At 34.9% G+C, this 18754-nt stretch overlaps 1 protein-coding gene across 4 annotated transcripts in view; it reads left to right on the top strand.

Annotated features, from left to right (window-relative positions):
- VPS13A (vacuolar protein sorting 13 homolog A) overlaps positions 1 to 18754 on the top strand; it is a 235381-nt gene that overhangs the window by 180151 nt on the left and 36476 nt on the right. For all 4 annotated transcript variants that reach the window (XM_010341278.3, XM_074394628.1, XM_003920858.4 and 1 more), the window contains 8 exons: positions 8690 to 8803; positions 10030 to 10175; positions 11678 to 11759; positions 12928 to 13041; positions 13890 to 13965; positions 14050 to 14213; positions 14525 to 14570; positions 14677 to 14800. In XM_010341278.3, the coding sequence (XP_010339580.2) occupies positions 8690 to 8803; positions 10030 to 10175; positions 11678 to 11759; positions 12928 to 13041; positions 13890 to 13965; positions 14050 to 14213; positions 14525 to 14570; positions 14677 to 14800 (866 nt within the window). The remainder of the gene's footprint in view (positions 1 to 8689; positions 8804 to 10029; positions 10176 to 11677; positions 11760 to 12927; positions 13042 to 13889; positions 13966 to 14049; positions 14214 to 14524; positions 14571 to 14676; positions 14801 to 18754) is intronic.

Here is an 18754-nt window from a genome sequence, read left to right as displayed (position 1 = left end):
GAAGTTAAAGTTAATGAAATTCAAATTATTTTTCCTTTTGTTGCTCATGCTTTTGGTGTCATTTCTAAGATTCCTTAGCCAAATCCAAGGTCATGAATATTTAGTTATTACGTTGTAAGAGTTTTAAAGATCTGCCTCTTAGGATTAGGTCTTTGATCAATTTTGAGTTCATTTTTGCATATGATGTATAAGGATCCAAATTATTCTTTGGCATGTCATTATCCAGTTGTCCTATTACCATTTCTTTAAAGGACTATTTATTCTTTGAATTGTCTTGACACCCTAGTTGAAAATCAGTTAAAAATACACACATGATTTTATTCCATGTCCTTGTGCAGGCGTCCCCAAACTATGGCCATGCGGCGCCCTGAGGCCATTTATCCGGGCCCCGCCACACTTCAGGAAGGGGCACCTCTTTCATTGGTGGTCGGTAAGAGGAGCACAGTATGTGGTGGCCCTCCAGTGGTCTGAGGGACAGTGAACTGGCCCCCTGCGTAAAAAGTTTGGGGACACCTGTCCTTGTGCATTGCACGCTGTCTTAGTTATCATTTTGTATTAAGTTTTGAAATTGGGAAGTATGTTTCTTCCTACTTTGTTCTTCTTTTTCAAGATTGGTTTGGCTGTTTTGAGTCCTTTGAAATTTCTTTCTTTCTTTTTTTTTTTTTTTTTGAAATGGAGTTTCACTCTTGTTACCCAGGCTGGAGTGCAGTGGCGCCATCTCAGCTCACCGCAACCTCCACCTCCTAGGTTCAGGCAATTCTCCTGCCTCAGCCTCCTGAGTAGCTGGGATTACAGGCACGCACCACCATGCCCAGCTAATTTTTTGTATTTTTAGTAGAGACGGGGTTTCACCGTGTTGACCAGGATGGTCTCGATCTCCTGACCTCGTGATCCACCCGCCTCAGCCTCCCAAAGTGCTGGGATTACAGGCGTGAGCCACCACGCCCGGCTGAAATTTCATATGAATTTTAGAATCAACCTGCCAGGGATCTTCAAAGAAGTCAGCTGGACATCTGATAGAGACTGCATTCAATCTGTAAATCAATTTGGGGAGTATTGCCATCCTAACAGTATTAGATGTTTCAGTCCTTGAGCATGACATGTTCATCCATTTATGTGGATTTTTTATTTTTTTAACAATGTTTTGTTGTTTTTCAGGGTATAAATTTTAAACTTCTTTCATTAAATTTATTCCTATGTATTTTATTATTCTTATAGTATTATGAATAAAATTGGTTTTTTAGTTCCATTTTTGGATTGTTCATTGCTACTGTATAAAAATACAGTTGCTTTTTTAATACTGATTTTGTATTTTGCAACCATACTGAATTGTTAGCTCTAATTTTTGTTCTGTGTATTCTTTTGGGATTTCTACATATAAAATCATGTCATCTGAGAGGAGAGATAGTTTTACCTCATTCTTTCTGATTTGGATGCCTTTGTTTCTTCTTCTACCCTAGTCTTGGCTAGCAACTTGTGACACGGTGAACAGAAGTGCCAAGAGCAGGCATTCTTGCTTTGCCTCTTATCTTAGAGGATAAACTTTCAGTCTTTCAGTATGATGTTGACCTTGGATTTTTCCTAGACATCCTTTTCCAGGTTAAGGAAGTTCTTTTCTTGGTTGGTTGTTTTTATCATGATTAATGTTGTATTTTGTTGTTTTTTTCCTGCATCTTTGGAGATGATTGTACACTTTTTGGGTTTTGTTCTATTTTTATATTTTACTACATTAATTGACTTTGTCTTTTTTTTTTTTTTTTTTTTTGGTTTTGGTTTTTTTAGACAGTCTCACTCTGTCACCCAGGCTGGAGTGCAGGGTTGCAATCTCAGCTCACTATAACCTATATCTCCTGGGTTCATGCAATTCTTGTGCCTTAGCCTACCAAGTAGCTGGGATTACAGACGTGTGTCACCATGCCCAGCTAATTTTTGTAGTTTTACAAAAGTTCCTAAGTTTGCCTAGGCTGGTCTCAATCTTCCGGGCTGAGGCAATCCACCTGCCTGCCCTCCCAAAGTGCTGGAATTACAGTCATGAGCCACTGCACCCAGTCACATTAATTGACTTTGGATATTAAAAAAAAAAAAAAAAGGATAAATCCCACTTGATCATGTGTATATATTTCTTAAATATATATTTTGCTAGATTTGATTTGCTTCATTTTGTTGAAGATTTTTGTTTTCATATTCATAAGAGATACTGGTTTATAGTTTTTGTGTGTTTTTTTTCTGGTTTTGGTATCAGGATAATAATGACTTCATAAAATTAGTTGAGAAGTGTTACCTACTTCTGTTTTTCAGAAGACTTTGTGAAGAGTTAGTATTCTTTAAATGTTTGGTAGTGAATTCAGCAGTGAAGCCATCTGGGCCCAGATTTCCTTTTAATCTCTTAAGATATACATCTGTTTAGATGATCTATTTTTTCTTGAGTCAATTCTACTGGTTTATGTGTTTCTAGGAATTTGTCTATTTCACCTATCATCTAATTTATTGGCATAAAATTATTGATAGTATTTCTTTATAATCCATTAAATATTTGTAGGGTCAGTAGTAAAGTCCCATTTATGTTCTTTCCAAAGAACTAGCTTTTGATTTCACTGGGTTTTTTCTTTTCCTTTAGTTTTGCTATTCCCTGTCACATTAATTTTTGCTTAAATTCATTAATTATTTTATTGCTTCAGCTTGTTTTAATTTTAGTTTGCTGTTTTTCATGGACTAAGCTGGAAGATTAGATTATTGCTTTGAGATTTTTCTTCTTTTTTTAATACAGGTATTTATAGCTATGAATTTTCCTCTAAAATACTGTTACTAGCTGGATCCTAAAAGTTTTGGCATGTTGAGTCTTTATTTTCATTCATCTCAAAATATCACGCATTTTCCCTTCTGATTTTTCTTTTATCTACTAGTTATTTAAAAGTGTGTTGTTTAATTTCTACATATTTTTAAGTTTCACATTTTTTTCTTTTCTTTCTTTTTTTTGGGGGGGGAGGGGGGGGTCGGGTGGTGGGGGCAGGTTGGGGTTTTGGTTTTGCTCTGTTACCCAGGCTAGGGTGCAGTGGCATGAACGTGGCTCACTGCAGGCTTGACCTCCTAGGCTCAAGCGATCCTTCCACCTTAGCCTCCCAAGTAGCTGAGACTACAGGTACCTGCCAGCATGCCCAGCTTATTTTTTTAATTTTTGTAGAGATGGGGTCTTGCCACATTGCTCAGGCTGGTACCAAACTCCTGGACTCAAGCAATCCTCCTACTTTGGCCTCCCAAAATGCTGGGATTATAGGCATGAGCCACCCTCTATGCCTAGCCCCCCATTTTTTTTCCATTATCGATTTCTACCTTCATTCTATTGTGGATAGAAAACATAGTTTGTATTATTTCTATCCTTTTAAATTTATTGAAGTTTGTTTTATGACCTAGAATATGATCTCTCCTAGAGAATGTCTATGTATGCTTGAAAAGAATGTATATTGTGCTATTGTTAAGTATTTTATTATAGACACCTATAGGTCTGGATGGTTTGGAATGTTGTTCTGTTTCTTTAATGATCTTCTCCCTAGTTGTTCTACTTATTATCGAAAGTGGAATATTAAAGTCTTCAACTATTATAGTTGAATTAATCTATTTCTCGCTTCATTTTTATCAGCTTTTTCTATATACATTGAGTTTCCTTGTTATTAGGGGAATATATGTTTATAATGGTTACATCTTCTTGGTAAATTGACCTTTTACCACTATAAAATTTCCTTGTTTGTCTTTAGTAATGTATTTTGTTTTAAAGTCTATTTTGTCTGATGTTAAGTGGTCACATCAGCTTTCCTATGGTTACTATTTGTGTGATATATAATTTTCCATCATTTTGAGAGTAATCTATTTTTATCAATGACTCTAAAATGTGTTTCCCATAAATATCATACAACTGAATGTTGTTTTTTAATTCATTTTGATGATTTCCTCTTCTTAATTAAATTCATCAGCTCACTATTTGTTATTTATATAGTTGGATTTATGCCTGCCATTTTATTTTTTGCTGCTGTGCATTTTATATCATGTTTGTTCTCTATTCCTTTTTTACTACTTTCTTTACATTAAGTGGACATTTTCTTATGAAGCATTTAAATTTATTTAGTGATTTTTTTCACTATATTTGATGGCTATTTTTTTTTTAATGCTTGCTCCTGGGTATAACATATATATCTTATCAGAATCTGTTTTTTATTTATACAAGCTTAATTTCAGTGAAATGTAGAAATGTTACTACTATTATAGTTCTATTCAATGTTCTAGCTTTTAGTGGTATTATTCTTACTACATCTCTTATGTTACAGACCCAACAATACATTGTTGTAGTTACTACTTTAGCATATGTATTCATTTCCAATGCAGCTTTGCTTCTGCATATATTCCTACTGTTTTTATTGGCAAGTATATTTCATTTCTATATGTTATAGGCCCAAAAGTGTATATTCATGTAACATATAATCTATCCTGGAGGCTGTCAGTGTGCACTTGAGAAGAATGTATATTCTGCTGTCATTGGGTTAAGTGTCTTATAGATGTCTGTTAGGTCTAGTTGGTTTATCTTGTTCAAATCTTAAATAAGGCATGTTGTTTAGACAACTTCTTTTCAAATCAGTTAAGCGAAGGAAAAAAAAAATACTGTTTTTTATAGTACATAGTTAGCTTTATGAGTGCTTTTTGTTTTTTCATTTGGATTTGAATTAATATCTGGGGTGCCTTTCTGCCTGAGGAACTTCCATTAGTATTTCTTGTAAGGCAAGTCTGCTAGCAACAAATTATCTTAGTTTTTGTTTATCTAGGAATATCTCTACATTACCTTTATTTTGAAAAATAGCTATGCTGGATATAGGATTCTTAGTTGACAGTTTATTTTTTAATTTGAGCACTTTGAATATGGTATTCTACTCCTTCCTCACCTTCTTATTTCTGCTGAAAAGTTAACTATTAATATTATTGGGGTTGTATGTAATAAGTGGCTCTTCTCTTCCTGCTTGTAAGACTTCCTCTTTATTGACTTACAGCATTTTTACTATGATGTTTATGAATCTGTTTGCATTTATTGTACTTGGAGTTAGTTCATTGAGCTTTCTGGATGTGTAGGTTAGTGTTTTTTAATGAATTTGGGAACTTACAGCCCGTATTTGAAATATTCTTCAAATATTATTTTCCATTCATTTCTCTCCTCTCCTTCTAGTACCCCCTTTTTAATACATTAATATGCTTAGGGGTAGCTCACATTTCTCTGAGACTGTTCATTTTTTATTTTTTTCCTGGTTTTTTTTTTTTGTTGTTGTTTTTTTGGATTGCTTAATTGCTATGAACTTACCTTCATGTTCACTAAAAATGAAGTATTTTATGAAGCATTTAAATGTTTTCTGCCAGTTCAAATCCATTATTAGTCCTTCTAATGTTTTTTTCATTTTTGTTATTTATGTTTCAGCTCCATACCTTCTATTTTGTCCTTTTTTTTATATATACAGTTTTAATCTCTGTATATTGATATTCTCCATTTGATAGGACATTGTCATCATACTTTTCTTTACTTCTGTAAACATGATTTTTTTTTTTAAGCTCTTTGAAAATATTCGTAATTGTTATTCTGAAGTATTTTTGCTGCCAAGTCTGACCTGATGACTTTCAGGCAGTTTCTTTTGTTTTCTTGTTTGATGGGTCCTAATTTCTGTGGGGGTTTTTTTTTTTTATGTCATTAATTTTTTTGTTAGAAATTGGACATTTTAGATAATGTTTTGTAACAGCTGTAGGTCCTGGTTTGCCCTCTGCCCTTATGGGGACATGTTATTGTTATTAGCTTGCTTGTTTGTTTAGTAACTGGCTATTATTTTACAAAAGTCTATCCCATTCCATCACCACCCACCAGCCCCACATACCCTTTCCTACAGTGTTAAGCCTTTTGTGTTGTTTTTCAGGGAAGTACAGCTTTGTGACGCCTAACAGACACCCTGGACTAATGGTGATTTGGGCAGGGCTCTCCAGTTCTTCCCACATCCAACTGTTAAGCTCCAGTAATTGCTGGTTGCTTTCTCTTTTGTTTCCAACAATGTCCTATGACATTAAATTGCTCTAATTAAATCAGATTTCATATATGGGCTTTTTAAAGAAATTTGGAGATTAAGTGTTTAATATTTGTTCTGACCCCAGGAAAACTCCTTCTGTTTTTCACATTCTCTAATTTTCTCCTGCAAACTAGTAGGTCTGCGGTTAGCCAGTATCTTCTATAAATCAGTGACTTTCCTTTTAGTTGTCATTCACCACATCTGCTGTTTCTGAGAGCACCCTTAGGCTTGAACTGCACTCTGTTATAAATGACATTAGTTCCTTTGGAAAGAGATTAATAGTGATCTGTTTTAAAACCCACTTTCCCTATCAGCAAAAATCTCTAAACCGGGCTCTGAGGCTAGGGATAGGGACAGTGACACCCTTCTATTTGAGTAACACACCAGTTTAGGAGCTGAGCACTATTTTTGGTGGAATAAGAGGAGCAGTGGCCCGAGATCATCACAACTTGCCTCTGCTGGCATGGAACCACCATGTTACAAGCCTGGGCAAGCCTAGTGATCAGAACTCTAGTATTCTCAGTGGTGCTGTACCCAAGGCAGAGCTTTCTTCCCGTGCACAGAGGCTGGACAGAAAAAGGAAGCCGCACCAGGTACGGTGGCTCACTCCTATAGTCCCAGCACTTTGGGAGGCCAAGGTGTGCAGATCACTTGAGGTCAGGAGTTTGAGACCACCCTGGCCAACACAGTGAGAGCCCATCTCGACTAAAAATACAAAAATTAGCTGGGTGTGGTGGCAAGCACCTGTAATCCCAGCTACTAAGGAGGCTGAGGCAGGAGAATTGCTTGAACCCAGGAGGCAGAGGTTGCAGTGAGCCAAGATCGTGCTACTACACTCTAGCCTGGGCAACAGAGCAAGATGCCATTTCCAAAAAAAAAAAAAAAAAAGGAAAAAAAAAACGTAAAGGGGGCCCCCACTTTACAATTGCACTCAAACATAACTTTAGCAGTAGGCAGCAGGTAGCTGGGAACAGGATGAGAAATACTGACATCCTGAAGTATTCTTGGCCCACTCCTCAAATGGAGGACTGTTCTTCCCAGGAAGACAGTCCTCCAATTGAGGAGTGGGCCAAGGAGGAGCTCTCTGTTCTTAGGTATACTAGTTTAGAGTGGAATTCTTGCTCATTAATCTGGGAGAGGGGACAGAGGGAATGCCCTTTGTTAAAGTACCGCAGATTCACTTTTCCTACCAAATTTTTTAGGTTTTCTTAAATAGATGTTTTTTCATTTGCTTATGACCTTACAACCATTCCTAGAAGCCTTAAATTTGTTGTTGCTGTCTTTTAAATAAATTTTACCAGTTTGGCTGGGGTGCTGCTTTGAAGAGATTCTCAGACTGTCATCTCAGAAATTGATTTCCACATACGCTTTTTATAAGGCTATCATTTTTTATGTTTTTATGAATATGTTAAAATGTGATCTTGGGGCCCGTTTTTCTACCCATAGAAGTTACTTCAGTCTGAGCTTTTTTTTAAATTGCACTTTAGGTTTTGGGGTACATGAAGAACATGCAAGATTGTTGCATAGGTACACACGTGGCAGTGTGATTTGCTGCCTTCCTCCTCATCACCTATATCTGGCATTTCTCCCCATGCCATCCTCTCCCAACTCCCCACCCCCCACTGTCCCTCCCCCATTTCCCCCTAATGGACCCCAGTGTGTAGTGCTCCTCTCCCTGTGTCCATGTGTTCTCATTGTTCAACACCCGCCTATGAGAACATGTGGTGTTTGATTTTCTGCTCCTGTGTCAGTTTGCTGAGAATGATGGCTTCCAGGTTCATCCATGTCCCTACAAAGGACATGAACTCATTGTTTTTGATGGCTACATAATATTCCATGGTGTATATGTGCCACATTGTCCCTGTCCAGTCTATCATCGATGGGCATTTGGGTTGGTTCCAGGTCTTTGCTATTGTAAACAGTGCTGCAGTGAACATTCGTGTGCATGTGTCCTTATGGTAGAACGATTTATAATCCTTTGGATATATACCCAGTAATGGGATCGCTGGGTCAAATGGAATTACTATTTCTAGGTCCTTGAGGAATTGCCACACTGTGTTCCACAATGGTTGAACTAATTTACACTCCAACAGTGTAAAAGTGTTCCTATTTCTCCACATCCTCTCCAGCATGAGCATTTTGAGAAGTATTGATGAATATCAAGAATGAAACCACTAATCAATTAATACAAAAGTATTTTTAACACCTTTTTTATTTTATCATGTCACTGGTCTGTGTAGGTTGCATTAAAGCAATTACAAGTAGACTATAAAATGCCACAAGTAGACTGTGCGATTATGTTTAAAGAAACAAATATACCCAAGAGAATGTTGATGGTATGAGTTAGTGTCATTTAGGGATAAGATTTATAGTCATATGGAGAAAAGCTTAGTGTCTTTTAATGGTTTGGATAGAAATATAGATAATGCTTGTCAGTTTGTCAGTGGCAGTCAGAACTGTCCTATCATGAGCAATGATATCATGAGCAATGTCGAGTGAGTCAAGATCTTATAGAATAGTTTTGGCAGTGTGTCTGCTATTTGTTTAAATATCTCATGCAGATAGGTTCCTTTAGTTTTTAATATTTTGTGTTCCTTTTATAGGTTGAGCTTTTTCATAAAGATATAGAAGCTTTCCAAGAAGAATATAAAACAGTCTCATTAGTAGATCAATCACAAGTCAGCCTCTATGAATATTTTCATATATCTCCTATCAAGGTAGGAGAAAAATGATTCATTTTTATTGTCTTTGAAAATCTAGGTAATAGCAAATTGATGTAGCATTTATATTGTGTTCTTCAATAGCATATAAAATCTGTAACTCTACAATTAAAGTAACAAAGGAATTACATTTGACTTTAGGATTAAACTAATAAGTAACTAAGGAATTGCTGATTAGTTTAATTGTAACTTAACTTATTAGTTTAATTCTTTTACATTTTTATTTATTTTTAAATAAGTTTTTATCATGTGGAGCCACCTACAGCATGTATTTATGTTTCTAATTTGAGCTAATCTTATTTTTACCTTGATTTTGTTAAGCTGTTTTCAGAATTCTGTATTTGATGATTTGTGTATTAGTTTTAAAATAATTTATAAAGTAGCCTTAAGAACTGAAGATGGGATGGTATCAAATCTAAGTTTTTAATGTAAAATTTCTATAAGCTAATTATATAATAATCGAAGAAAATTATTAAACAAGCATGTATGTAGAATATATATATACAACAAAGTGTTTTTTAACTGGCTATTAACTTCTAAAATAATTGAAATGTACACTTTTGGAGATACACATGCTTTTCAACTTATGGCAGAGTTATGTCTCAACAAAGCCATTATAAGTTGAAAATCTTAAGTCAGAAATGCATTTAATACACCTAACCTACTGAACAATAAACCTTAGCCTAGCCTACCTTAAACATGCTCAAAACAACTGGGCAAAATCATCTAACACAAAGCCTGTTTTCTAATAAAGTTATTATAAAGAATTCTGAATCAAAACCCAAAGTACAGTTTCCACTAAATGTGTACTTTTTTTTTTACAACATCATAAAGTTGAAAAATTGTTAAGTTAAACATAAGTCATATACATATGGTCCCCATCATAAGTTGGGGACCATATATATTTGAGTCATTTTCAATAGCTTCAACTTCTAGATTTGTAATGTTATTAATAAATATATAAAAACTAGTATTTTCTTAGATTTTCCAAAAGAATGGGATGGGATCAAATATTATGCAATCTTAAATTGTTGAATTGAATATTTAAATAGAGCTGTGTTAGATTTTAAATTTTTTCATATTTCTATTTAGTAATTTTAACAATCTAGATAACTTTGAAATTTTATTGATTATGGTGCAGTAAATTTAAAATTAAACTGATTTTTAAGAGTTAAAATTATCAATATGAAGAAAATAAAATATTTATCTGTTTATCTTTTTAGTTACATTTAAGTGTTTCGCTGAGTTCGGGCAGAGAGGAAACTAAAGATTCAAAACAAAGTGGAGGACTGATTCCAGTTCATTCTTTAAATCTTTTGCTGAAGAGTATTGGTGCCACACTGACAGATGTACAAGATGTGGTTTTTAAGTATGTTTAATATTCATATCTGTAAATTGATAAAGTCTATTTTGTGTTTACTGAAAAATTTTATAAATGAAAAAGTGTGTAAAGCATATTGCAGATCATAGGCAAAATGAAGTTTTTGTGTTTAAGTACAGTCTGAGTAACAGCAAACATACTATTTGCTAACTCCTAATTACTAAATTACAGAATTATTATTACATAATTTTCTTAAGAAAAAGAGACATAGGCCATGCAAGTTGTACATTTTAAAAGATCTTTCTGGCTTAGGAAAGGATTCGTAAGAAGTGTATACCCAAAAATATGGTTCCTGAAATGTGTGGATTTAAAGCTAATAGGAATGACTTTTCAAAGCATATGCAACTAGAACAGAATGAATGCCAAAATAGGGGAAATGAAAGGATCTGTTTTAAATGTTGGAGTCAGGAATTTATATTTTAACCTGAGTCATAATGAAGCTCATAGAGTATCAGACCAAAGAGATTCAGAGTGTCTGAGTTGAGACTTTAGAATAGAATAACCCTTTCAAGTAGCATCTAGAACTGATTATTAAGAACAGTAGTAAGAATTGGCTGGGTGCAGTGGCTCATGCCCGTAGTCCCAGCACTTTGAGAGTCTGAGTTGGGCAGATCACGAGGTCGAGAGATGGAGACCATCCTGGCCAACATGGTGAAACCCAGTCTCTAATAAAAATAATTAGCTGGCCATAGTGGCATGCACCTGTAGTCCCAGCTACTTCAGAAGCTGAGGCGGAAGAATGGCTTGAAGCTGGGAGGTGGAGGTTGCGGTGAGCTGAGATCATGCCACTGCATTCCAGCCTGGGTGACAGAATGAGACTTGTCTCAAAAAAAAAATAAAAATAAAAATGAAAACAGTAGTAAGAGTTAATAAGTCCAACACGAGGTAACACTGAACCTAGATAAAGTTAAAAGAACACAGGTATGATGTTAGCAGAAATAGGATGAAATTTCTAATCTTGCTCCTATTCCACTTACCAATAAGAAGCATAGAGCTTTACAGTAACTATATCAGGTATATGCTATGAATGGGTTATAAGTTGGCTAATCTTATAATATCTATTCTGTGAATGGGTTATAAGTAAGCAGACAGAATCTGCTACAACTGAACCTGGCCATTCTTGAGCAACCTCTTTATTAGTGTGTCAGACATTTTCTATGTGGGCCACGATAGGACAGAAGTGGGAAATAAAGTTCTATTGGTCCATGAATGGGATCCACAGGATCTCAGAATTCTCCTAAATTACATGAAAATGTTTGTATACTGGTGACTTCTGAAGATAAGATCCATGTCTTTTATGATTCTTAGAGGGTTCTTTGATTAGAATATGCGGAGATATACCTAAAAAGTAGATTTTCTGATTGGCATGGGAAAATGTACTGGAAGGACATTTGGAGAAAAGATTCTAAAGAAAATAAAGCCACTCATTAATATTAAAAATACTTTCTCCATACACACTTTCAGACAATATATCTATATGCTTTTTTCAGGCTTGCATTTTTTGAACTCAACTATCAGTTCCATACAACATCCGACTTACAGTCTGAAGTCATAAGACACTATTCAAAACAGGTTTGTCTAAGATTATCTTACAATGGGACAGAGTTACAGACTAATAAAACCTTTTATGTCTATACATGTAAAATGTAGAATTGTCAAGGAACCAAATAGCCATTTTCAAATTATTAAAGCATGTTTTTTTCCCTCAGAATTGTAAAAAGAAATTGAGCTCAATCACTATTTGAATTTTTTGTCCTTACTTTTTTGGCCACTGACAGAAATTTTTTCTGAATCAGCATGGACTGGAAATAAATAAATAAATCTTTAAATAAAATATTAACTAAGTAATTGATCACACGTAATTTAAAATTGGGTTCAAGGGAAACTATTAGTAACTGATGAACATGGAATATTTTTAATGTAACTACTTGTTAAGTCAGCCAGATATGTATTTTTTTTTAACAGATGTTTTTCCACTTCTAGAGAGGCTCCTGTGTTTTAGGATATAACTTACAGGGCATCTGATCTAGTTATGGTATGATAGATCACTGAGCATGACTCAGCAGATTTTGGTTTATCCCACTTTTGCCATATACCCACTCTGTGACCCTGGGTATCATCAGACTTATATGTTTCTCCAATCTATAAAATGGTGGTGGTAATGACAGTGGTCACAGATAATTGTAAAAGTGAAAGTATTTTAAATATTCTAGAGCTTTACATGATTATAGTGTCATATTATTTTTAATACTGTAATACCAAATTACTTTTTACAAACTAATAATACTGATCAATAGGTCAGGCTCATGCCTGTGATACCAGCACTTTGGGAGGCTGAGGCAGGTGGATCACTTGAGGCCAGGAGTTCCAGACCACACTGGCCAACATGGTGAAACCCCATCTCTACTAAAATCAGCGGGGCATGGTGGTGCATGCCTGTAGTCTCAGCTACTTGGGGCGGGGGGTGGGGGAGAAGAGAGGCACAATAATTGCTTGAACTTGTGAGGCAGAGGTTGCAGTGAGCTGAGATGGAGCCACTGCACGCCATCCTGGGCAACAGAGCAAGACTGTCTCAGAAAGAAAAAGAAAAAGGTAATGATTAATAGAATGAGATAGTTTAGCAGTTGAAATTGGCATTAAAGGTGTTAGCCTGACAAAACTGGGTGCATGTTTTAAATAATCTATAAGAAAAAAATAGATCTAATTATCTGAATAATTAATGTTCCTGTTTTATTTTTAGGCCATTAAGCAGATGTATGTACTGATTCTTGGACTTGATGTTTTGGGAAATCCCTTTGGCTTAATTAGAGAATTTTCTGAAGGTGTAGAAGCATTTTTTTATGAACCTTACCAGGTAAAATAGTTATTTTTGTGGTTCTGCAATATGTCACTAATACTTTAGATTATACATTTCTATTGGTAACTTGAGTTGTAAGTGCAAACAGATTTTAGAAGACACATGAAAGGACACATTATTTTGCAGCAAACAATGGTAAGAGATTTGGGGAGGCTTTGGGGGAAATTTTTACCTTTTTCCTCAAAATTTAAATTTAAGGTTTTAAGTTATGCTGAATATAAGCGTTTGCTTGGAATATAAAAAATGGATAAAGTAGAAGGAAGATCACGTCTTGCTTTGCACAGTAGCGTGGAACTAAAAAAAAAAAAAAAATCATGGAAACTGACACCAGGCCAAGCAATCCTAAAATTCAGTGGGAAAAATTATGATTGTTTTATGTCCCTTAAAATTTTACTCAAAAATATTCCTACTTTCACTTATAAATGTATAGAGATACAAAAATAAAGTAAAATTGATATTAATTTTGTACACTGTAATTAAAAGCATTTAAAGTGTTAAGAATTTTAAAGTGTTTTATTTCTGTTAAGGTTTAATTTAAAAACTTTTCAAGAGTAGTTTGAACTGTGCTTGCATTTTCCTCATAAACTTAAAACATGGAGCCAGCATCTTTTTGTACTTTGGTGAGTTGTTATTCCCCTTTCTAAGGGTACATTATATTGTTCACACTTTCAGTATCCAGAAATATCCCTGAGAATTCTTTTAATGTGAAACTTTTTGCTGATATCACTTCCTCTGGGACATCATTATCCATTTTGTTACTACCTCTTTCTTCATGTATATCCATAACTCATCTTTAAAAGTGACTATAACTCACTCACTCATTTATTTATTATTTGGCCCTTTAGGGAGCCATCCAGGGTCCTGAAGAGTTTGTGGAGGGAATGGCACTAGGACTTAAGGCACTAGTTGGTGGAGCTGTTGGTAAGAAACAGAATGTCTACCAAGTATTTTTGTGCTAGAAAGTAATGACATTACCTTTACTAAAGATAAAATAATTTCTCTCAGGTGGATTAGCTGGTGCTGCCTCCAAGATCACTGGTGCTATGGCTAAAGGGGTAGCAGCTATAACTATGGATGAAGACTACCAACAGAAGAGAAGAGAAGCCATGAATAAGCAACCAGCTGGTTTTAGAGAAGGCATCACTCGTGGAGGAAAAGGCTTAGTTTCTGTAAGAAATTTCACAGGGTTGTGAACATTTTGGGAAATATCTTTTAAACCTATATTCTGTGAAAAAGGAAATAAGACATATAATTCTTACTCCTTAAATTATTATTTGGATATTTTAAGAGCAGTGGGTGGTAGCATATAAAACATGTCGGTAGCATCCAAAAGCATTCTGTTTGAATCAAATACTTAGGAGATATGTTAATTCTTATGATATATAAAAAGCAGAACTCTGTATTTTTTGTATAAGCCAAACTTGGTTCTTCTAGGCTTCAAAAAAAGTATTGTAAGTTTTCAATTGTGTTTTCCTTCTAGGGATTTGTTAGTGGCATAACAGGAATTGTTACAAAACCAATCAAAGGCAAGTATAGTAGTTCCTTTGTGTTATATATATTACCAAGTCTTTCATAAGTTGATTCTATTTTCATTCTTGGATGCAATTGCCAAAAATTCTTTTTTCTTTCTAGGAGCTCAAAAAGAAGGAGCAGCTGGTTTCTTTAAAGGTGTTGGGAAGGGTTTAGTGGGAGCAGTAGCAAGGCCAACTGGAGGCATCATAGACATGGCCAGCAGTACATTTCAGGGAATAAAAAGGTAAATCCTCTTTGATGTAAGATATGAGTAAAATGCCTAAGCCATGAGAAATTAAATGTGTCTGCTCTTTGACTTCAGACATTTGGTTATTGTCTTTGTTTTGTGCTGCTATAACATATCACATAATACCACAGACTGGGTAATTTATAATAAACAGAAAGTTATTGGCTCATGGTTCTGGATGTTAAGTCCAAGATTGACAGGCCACATCTGGCTAGGCCTTTTTGCCATGTCATCCCATGGCAGAAGGACAAAGAGAGGGCAAGAGAAGAAAAAGTGGAACCAAAGTCACCCTTTTATAAGGAACCCACTCCCACAGTGACAGTATTTATTAATCCATTCATGGGGCCAGATCCTCATGGCCTAATTACCTCTAATTAGGCCCCACCTCCTGGCTGGGGATAAAGTTTTCAGCACATGCTCTTGGGGGGACACATTCAAACCATACCAATTACGAATGCTACAATATGGCAGCTTGCGTACGGTCTTCCTAATTCTTTTTAATATTTTTAAAGTTGCTGCCATTGCATTGTTTCAACTTTATGGAGTTGCTCTTTATTTTTCTTTCATTCCCAGCAGGTTTGCAGGAGTAGTTTGGCAAGTTAAGCAAGCTCTTCAGTTATTTTAGTTTAAATACGTTAATGCTATATGTCAGTTATAAAATTAGCAAATATACTCTGTATCTTTTTTATTAAATGAAGAATGGCATTTTGTATTTCTTGGTTCAAACTCAGTTGTCTTCACCCTTCCTTCATTATCTTATTTTGTTGTAATTTGTTATAGTAGTCCCTCTTGATCTGCAAAGATCTGCAGTGGATGACTGAAACCTTGGACAGTATCAAACTCCACATATCCAGGGTTTTCTGCTATACATACATACCCATGATAAAGTTTAAATTAGGCACAGTAAGAGATTAATAATAATAATAAAATAAGACAATTATAACAATATACTGTAATAAAAGTAAAATAAGCATTACCTGAACACAAGCACTGTGATACTGCAACAGTCAGTCTGATAATTGACTCGGCTACCACATCTCTAATGGACTGGTGATGAATAAAGCATGGATACGCTGGACAGAGGGATGATTCACATCCCAGGAAGGACAAAGCAGGGTGGCAAGAGATTTTATCACACTACTCAGAACAGCATGCAATTTAAAACTTAGGGATTGTTTATTTCTGGAATTTTCCATTTAATGTTTTTGGACCACAGCTGACAGTGGATAACTGACACTGTGGAAAGCAGAACTATGGGCAGAGTGGGTAATAGTGTGTGTATACGCATTCCCTTTCTCTTCCTTTAAGCAGGTAATTTTAATATACATTCTTTTTGCTTCCAAATTAAATTTACTGTAGGGCTGAAATTTAGTAATTTCATTATTGTTACCTCTGTCCTAGAAATTTGTAACACATACAACAGATGATAACATTAATGTTAATGAGACCTATCTTAGAAAGTTAGGTGGGTGGCTATCTTCCTAATCTTTTTCCTTTGTATTTTCTCTTGGTTTCTGCTCTATAGGGATATGTATTGTCATCATCTGAGCTATTCCTCTTAAGCCAGTATTTCATACTAGTTAGCATAATTGAGTGTTGTTGGCATTTAGAATTAAGATGGGGAGAAAAGAATCAGTCTCCTCTACCTGTAAGTTCAGTTTCATAAATATAATGTGTTGAGTGGTAGTCATCAGAGATGCTCAAAAGTCAATGAAACATAAGAAATTTGAAACATATAAAGGCTTCTGCCAAAAACTACTAGAATTACCTTCCATTTATCTAAAACCTTATCTTTCTGTACCCAGCTATATTACCTTTAGGGATTGAGGGCACAATGAAACATTTTTAGAAAAAATAATAAAGACTAAGAACTATTAAAGGATGTATTTGTGAAGAAAGACATTGAAAATAAAAGGAAGAATGGGTTACAAGATTCAAAGGTAAAAATATAAATTGGATAAATCTAATTGAGCTACATGAAAGCAAAATTGGAAACAAATTATTAAAAAATAATAAAATGCAATTTGGGTAGATAATGATTGGCATTAAGCATTCTAATGTCATATTTGTGAAGAGGATGTACTTAATAATATTAGGTGAAACAGACATTAAGGCAATAGAAGCATCATTTGGGATAAATAAGGTAATTAGGTAATGATAAAAGAAACTGCTAAGTAGGAAGATAGTAACAATTTCAAACTTCTACTCAGTTCATAAAATAGCCTTAATGTTTAAAAGCATAACTTAACAAAACTGTAAGAACTTTTTAATTATACAATAATGGTGGAAGAACTTAATATTTTTCATAATAATTGATAGATCAGAAGGACAGAATAAAAGTAAGTAAACAGATTATTTGAATACATTTAACAAGCTGCCTAATACAAATGTAAATAATGATTCAGCACATTTTAGGGCTCATTGGCTATGATCTAGGCACCTTTCTAATCACTTGAGGGATCGGCAGTGAACACAATTGGCAGTGGTCCTATGTTCATACAGCTTATGTTCTAGTGCTAGAGTAATAGACAAAAATAAGTAACCGATAAATATATTATATGCTAAAGAAGAAAAATAAAGCAGATTAAAGAATGAAAAATGAAGAAAAATAAAGCAGATTAAAGGAGGTAAGGAGATCCAAAATGGTAGGGAGGAGGGTTGCTATTTTACATATACAGTGATCAGGGATGCCCAATTCATAAAATCGTATTTGAGAGACCTGAAAGAAGTAAAGGATGAGCCATGTGAGAAGAATGTCCCGGGCAGAAGGAACAGCAATTAAAAAGCCCGGGTGCAGGAACGTGCTTGGCCTCTTTGAGAAACAGCAAGACTAGTGTGCCTGGAGTAGAGTGAGGAATGGGGAAAGATGAAAAAGATGTTCAAAAATGGGGAACGTACAAGGGATCAGATCACATAGGATTTGGCCAGCCACTGTAAGGTCTTAGGTTTTTGCTTAAGATGAGAGGCCATTGAAAGGTTTTGAGCCAGAGAAATGATGTGAGCTGGCTGCTGCATTGAGGCCTAACCACAGGGGATTAGGGCAGAAACAACACTTAAAAGGCTTTTGCAGTGATCCAGGTGAGTGATAATGGTGAGGTGACTAGTTCAATATTAGAGGTATGTTGTGCATGTATTTTAAAGGTAGTGGCAATAGGATTAGTTGATAAATTGGATGCAGGATATGGAAGAGAATCATGAAAAAAAAAAAAGAATCATGAAGAGTAATTCTAAAGTTTTTATGTGTACCACTGGAAGGGTGAGGTTGTCATTCTTTTTAGGGAAAGAGGATATTACCATTTGAATGTATTAGGGTTAAGATATTTCATAGACATCCATATAGAGACATTGTTATTGTTGAGTAGAGGAGTTTGAAGTAGAAAAAAAAAGATCCAATTCAGAAGTAAAAATTCAAGATTTGTGAGCCTATAATAAGGTATTTGAAACCATGAGATTGGGTGAGATCACCAAGGGAATGAGACTGAAAAGAGAAAAAAGAGGTCCAAGGACTTGGCTTTCAGGCACACCAACCCTTAGAAGTTGGGGAAATGACGAAGACCCAGAAAAGGAGACTAAAAAGAAATGGTCATTAAGTTACTTAAAACATTTTAGGGTCAGTTTGTCAATTTCTGCAAAAAAGGTAGCTGGGATTTTAATGCAGAAATTTGGGGAGTGTAACCATCTTAACACTATTATTTTTTAATCCATGAAAATGCAATGTCTTTCCATTTACTTAGGTCTTCTTGAATTGCTTTCAGTCATATTTTATAGTTTGTAATACTTTCTCAGATTGTGAAGTTATTGATTTCAGACCTTCTTTCTTAATGTAGACATTCACATCTATAAATTTCCCTCTGAGCACTGTCATTTTGTAATTCTGCTTTTGTTTCAAAGTAGTAAATTTTTCTTGTGATTTTTTTTCTTTGACATTTTGTAATTTATTCTTCCGTGTTT

This window comes from Saimiri boliviensis, chromosome 2 (assembly GCF_048565385.1).
Source record: "Saimiri boliviensis isolate mSaiBol1 chromosome 2, mSaiBol1.pri, whole genome shotgun sequence".
In the NCBI taxonomy this organism is placed as follows: domain Eukaryota; kingdom Metazoa; phylum Chordata; class Mammalia; order Primates; family Cebidae; genus Saimiri; species Saimiri boliviensis.
This window is presented reverse-complemented; position numbering and strand designations above follow the sequence as displayed.